General features: G+C 34.8%; 1 protein-coding gene across 7 annotated transcripts in view; it reads right to left on the minus strand.

Moving 5' to 3' along the window:
• Positions 1-5,365, minus strand: part of LOC121328679 (microphthalmia-associated transcription factor-like) — a 41,935-nt gene extending 36,570 nt beyond the window's left edge. For 4 of the 7 annotated variants that reach the window (XM_041273624.1, XM_041273621.1, XM_041273622.1 and 1 more), the window contains exon 1: positions 5,141-5,365. In XM_041273624.1, coding sequence (XP_041129558.1) covers positions 5,141-5,244 — 104 coding nt within the window. In that variant the 5' untranslated portion in view covers positions 5,245-5,365. The remainder of the gene's footprint in view (positions 1-5,140) is intronic. The other 3 variants (XM_041273623.1, XM_041273620.1, XM_041273625.1) reach the window with 2 other exon arrangements.
• Between the last annotated feature and the right edge of the window lie 635 nt (positions 5,366-6,000).

Raw genomic sequence — 6,000 nt, forward strand, 5'->3', positions numbered from 1 at the left:
AGGTACAGTACTGTACATAACTGCTTTGTGGTGCTCTCTTGAGTGGCTATTATACAGTAAACAACTTTGACTAGTAAAATAAAGGAATGAATGTATTTTAATGTACACGATCCTTATAAATATGAACCTTTGTATGTTAAACGTTTGATATGTTCTGTATGGACTTTACATACAAAAGTTTAATGGCAACTGTCTAAAATATAATTCCGACGTTAACTTTTGAACATTTAAAGGTCAGAGGAGAGTCATGAAAAGATCCCACTGTTTCCGCCAGTTCTTCTTTTATTGTTATGTTCCTTTACAGTAAGTCTGATTTGCAATGTCATTTTAAATTGCACTGTAAACAAATATATATTTGAAATACCCCATCATGTAATACACATTTAAGTGCTGTCTCACAATTAATCAACACCCTCAACATAGTGTGTTTACAATCTAGCCTCATAATACACCATTCTAATATATGGAATATGATGGGTTTTCAACCACATGAGCTAAAAAGTAATCTAATGTCTCTTTGTTGAAAAACACAACAATATAATTTTGTCAGAACCTGAAATTTAGGATGCACAAGGGCTTTAGTCATTTATGAAACCAAACATCGAAAAGTGAATCTTTTTCTCCATATATGAACACTCAATGCCATTTTATTTGACTTCTGCAATTCAAACAGCCAAAAGTTTATCACAAAAGCGTATTCATATATGATAAATTACCACTGTAACCATTAGTTGTGAAATCAACTGTATAACACATTCACTTGTACATGTTATTTGTTTACTATGTAGTCTTTACTGAAAAATAAATTCAAAAAGTGGAAATATACCAAGATCTATAGAATACAATGAAGGCAGATTTAGAGATTGCAATTTAATTATTCTTCAAAACGTCCAAGCAAATTTGAACAAAACTAAATATCTGCCCAAATATGAGACAGAAATGTGGTACCCTTCGTAATTAATACTGAGCCAGCTATCAATGTACTTTCAAGTCACCTTAAATCTGTGTGTGTTGCAACCAAGCCGTGCACCTGAACAAAAACCTGCATCGAATAAGGAAAATGTCCAAAGGAAAGCTTCTACTGTATAAGGAGCAGGATGGCATGAGAACAAAACAAAGCTGTTTTAAATGTTACTAGTGCAAAACAAGGGCCTGCTGACAGTAAAGTGCATCTTATAACTGGGAGCACATGTTGGCAGCCTCATTGCAAAACAGAAGAGAACATGGAAGGTGATTATGAAGACGTGTACTGTAGGTGGAATGACTTGACAAAGGTTTGAGATCAACCAGCTACTCTTAAGGCCAGAAAAGCCTCTGGGCCGGTGTCCCTCCTGGCTTTAGTTCCAACTGTGCTCTAAATTACTTAATTAGACCAATAGTTGGTAATAATTGGTCCAATTAAGTAATTTAGGGCAAAGTTGGAACAAAAGCCAGGAGGAACACTGGCTCTCCAGGTCTGGAATTGCCCATCCCTGTTCTAACCTGTATAATAGTACACTTTTAAATCTTATTTTCAAATAATTAAATTCTTTTTTGTGCTAAGGTTGAGGTGGTTTGGTATTGTTGTTCTGCTTGCTGTGTATTTGAAGAATTATACTGTTTACAGAAATCAAACCTAAATTTAGTGAAATCAACCCCTATGACATTTCTTCTCTTATTAATTTGGCTCCTTCAAGATACTGCATCTTTTTACATTACCACAGAAACTAGTCTAAAATTTCAATCAAAATATGGCCTCTACACCTTTGTCACACTGTTATGATTTTGGTAGTGATGCTTCTTTTAGATGGTTTTGAACTGGAACCAGAAAAAGAGTAAATTAATCTCCCTTAGTTTTCCCAAGGATCTGGTGGCCATAATTTAAAAAATATGCCCACACAAAAACAGTCTTTTTTTTAACCTAGTAACAAAGTAATGAAATCTACTAATGAAGAAATTGGTTTAGAATTATGAATTAGGTTACCAACTTTTGGGAATATGTGGCTATGGTTATTCTTTTTGTTTTTAAGAATACCCCTAAAGCCAAATGGAAATGAAACACACACACACACACACACACACACACACACCAAATTGAAAATTGTTAAATTGGAAGCAGCACATGCAAGCTGTACATGTACTATAAAGTCGGGGGACAGATACAATATCCTATTCATAAAAGTGGGAATCTGTACAGCTGCTATCTAGGTCACATCCCTTATGCATGGAATACTATGATAAAGCTAACAGGATAGACTGAGGCCATTTTATCAATGCAAAGGACAGAAAATAACACTTTATGCAAAGTTCACATCACTTTCATTTTACCATAATTTAATTACGGATAGACTTTTTTATATAACAAACAAATACCAGATGTGTTTTTATAGATTCAAACCGTTTCTAAATGTATAGTGAGCACATCAAACCCCTTTTCTGTTCCCCTTTTATTCTGCAGAGCTCCTCTGATTTGCTGGTAAGAGAGAATACAGTGAAAGGGTTTTGATGTTACAAAAGCAAGTCAGTTGCAGAATGAAAATAATGTGCAATGTAGAAAACTGGATTTAAACTAGTGAGGAACAGTAGAGGTGAACATGTTTTAACATACCTTTTATAAATATCTCTCCATGATATGAAACAGCATAGTGTAGACATCTAACAGTCAGTGGTGTGAAAACAACAGGCTGATGCCTAAGTTCCTGTTTCTTGCCATTATGAGATTGTAGCTCAGTTTTATCAAGGTACAATATTTGTAAAAGGAAAATCAAACTGTTAGTGTAACATAACTTAAATATCTTAAAAACTTAAGACACAGTTTTCAGTCTTCGAAGTTTGTTTTATTTCACAAATTGTTGAAAATTGCATTTTGGTGTTAAGATCTTGATAAATCAGGTCCATTATTATCTGTGTATGGCACATTTATGAGTATTGGATGTGGAACGAGTTTCAGGCAGCTACATGTGCATAAAGTAATTCCTTCTAATGCACTGTTATAGTTTCAAGATACAGTATTAGCAGGCTGCTCTGTGTAAGCCCTCTCTGACAGGCACTATCCCAGCACTGCCAGGTATGCACTGTCAATACAATCAGTAAGCTTGGTACTCACAGTTAGCGGCCATTCTTCTCACTGAAGGGCTAAAAGGTTACCTGAGTCAGCTAGCTTAATATTGTTTAGCTAGGATGGGAATATGCTTTAGGGGTCAAGGGGTCAATGCTGCACTGGTCCCGTCTGAGCTAAAGCAGGAGTCACAACAGAAGCACAAATAATAGAGGAATACAGCTCTGGCCAAAAGTTTTGCATCACCCTATAGAATTAACTAATTTTGCTTGTAAAGTCGAATGAAACCTGCTGAATAATGTTACATTAACATATTGAAAGACATACCGACATACTTAGTGAAAAACTGACTAAAAATGAAAAAATATGACATTTTTAAATCTAACATAAAATACTGTACTACTATTATGGCTTCCGTTAGAAGTGATATCATTTTGTAGTTTCTTTCATACAAGTTAAATAAAATATCTAAGTTATGTTCATATATATACAGTGCCTATAGAAAGTCTACACCCCCTTTCAAAATGTTCACCTTTTGTTGCCTTATAGCCTGGAATTAAAATGCATTAAAATAGTTTTTTTTTTTTCATTTATCTACACATCCTACCCCACAACTTCCAAGTGAAAAAAAAATTCTAGAAATTTGTAGAAAATTAATTAAAAATAAAAAATGAAATAGCCTGGTTGGATAAGTGTCCACCCCCTTGTAATAGCAATCCCAAATTAGCTCAGGTGTAACCAATCGCCTTCAAAATCACACACCAAGTTAAGTGGCCTACACCTGTGTTAAATTGTAGTTATTCTCATAATTTCAGGATAAATTCAGCAGTTCCTGTAGGTTCCCTCTGCTGGATAGTGCATTTCAAAGCAAAGACTCATGCGCACCAAAGCGTTTTCAAAAGATCTCCGGGACAAAGTACATCTTAAAATTCTAGGTGATGCTAAACTTTTGGTGTATGTTAACTGTGATGACAACAAATTATTATTTTACATTGTTAAGTCATTCTTAACAAAGGTTATCCAAAATATGGTATACCAGTTGTTACTGGTTATTGTGTCAGACCCAATCAACATGGGCATTTCTTTGTAACAATGTAACTTTTTTAAACCACGAATAGTGTATGTTAGTAATTACTGGAAAAGCAAGATGATGCAATATCCACTGCCATCTCCGCTGTTCATATAAAATAGTGGAAGTGAAACAGCCATAATCTATGACTTTATAATGTCTCAGTACTCTAAATGCAATGTACAGTCAAGGCTGCTTCCTCATCCAAAAATACAACAATCCAAATTCTGGATCCTTCACCAAATTCTAATTGGCTACCCTTCGTGGTACAAATGAAAATGAATTAATACAGAACAAATTATCTGTTTTTCAAAGACCACTTTTAGAATCCAGGTGAAAAGAAAACCAAGATTATAGAGATTAAACTGAAAGGAGGCAGTCTGTTGGTCATAACATCACAAAACCATGGTAATTAATTTACATTACAGGTGTTAATATGATTTCTCGCATTAAATGTGTAATCAGACATGATTCTATGAAGATGGGCGTTTACTTGTCTTCCTACGGTTCCACAGATGCTTACACTATTATTAATTTAACTACTGGAGGCTATGTAGGTGGATGTCCTAAAAGAATGCACTGTCCATAAAAAACTATTGACACAGCTTTACAAAGACATGACAACACCCCAAAGAAAAACTAGTATTATCCGTCCCGTGCAAAAGACGACCATCTGCAAACAAATCCCTCCCATAAAATGAATAGAGAGTGAGAGACAATATGATGACATGCGTAGCTACAGTACTTTTTAATATTATTATTCTTGGAGGGGAAAACATCTAACAAATAAGCAACTGTAGTTTCACATATAAAGTTATATATATATATATCCTCGTTCCGCATATATATAATATGTGATACCGATTTCAGATATTATATATATATATATATATATATATATATAGATATATTATTTGCTAAACATATAAACTTTTCTGTCCAGACAGTATTCTCTAAACAGGAGTTTACAGTTAACTTAGTTACATTACAGTGTCATTACATTAAGGTGTCATTACACTGCATTACGCACTAACCTGTTTTTCAAGGGCTGGCTTTTCAGCTCGTAATACGTTTTAGGTTCTTCATGGAATTCCTCGCCGACATCAAAATCGGGTACTATCCCCGATTCAGACTGCATTCTTTCCGCTGTCAGTGTCAAATTATACAAATTTAAAGAATAAAACAAAATGTAACAACGTTCCTAGTGTCAAACACCCAGTACCAGGAGCAGTGGCTCCAAAACTCCGGTCCTCCTCCCATCTACGCTTAGATGGCGCTAGAGTTTGTAGGAATTGTAGTTTTCCCAAACATTTCAAGAGAGGCTTTCGAAGGGAATTAGGGGGGATTTAAAAACTACAAATCCCAGATTGCTCCAGGACATTGACATTCGCCAGCGTGTGTCAGGCTTGGTGTTTTGATACAGTGTCAATGCCTGCAGCTTTTCATTGGCTGGAGTCACCAATGGAATGTCAGCCTTTTCATTCCTTGGCACCACGGTTAGTTTTGGCAGAAATGTTCGGTAAGTGGAAAGTGCTGTGTGATTGTTTATAGGAGTCAAGAGGTTTATAGGGGACACAACCTAAGAACACTGATTGTACTTTATATTAAATGAGAAAACACTCAGATTTAGTATATTGGCAAGAAATGCTTTAAGACAAAACTTGTAAATGTGTAAATTACTGATAAACTGTGAAATAGTAAGTAATCTAGAATAGAAATAATGACTCACAAAAACACTTATATCTGCATTAATGCACTAGCCTTGCGCAGTATCTCTTTTTGCCGCCAAAAAAAAAAAAAAAGTAAATAAAATAAAAAAATTGTGGTGCCGTTATGATTATTTACCATTATCTTGTATTACAATGTAAATAACAGAATTTGGTACAGTACATGC

Source organism: Polyodon spathula, chromosome 16 (genome assembly GCF_017654505.1).
Source record: "Polyodon spathula isolate WHYD16114869_AA chromosome 16, ASM1765450v1, whole genome shotgun sequence".
NCBI classification, from domain to species: Eukaryota; Metazoa; Chordata; class Actinopteri; order Acipenseriformes; family Polyodontidae; genus Polyodon; species Polyodon spathula.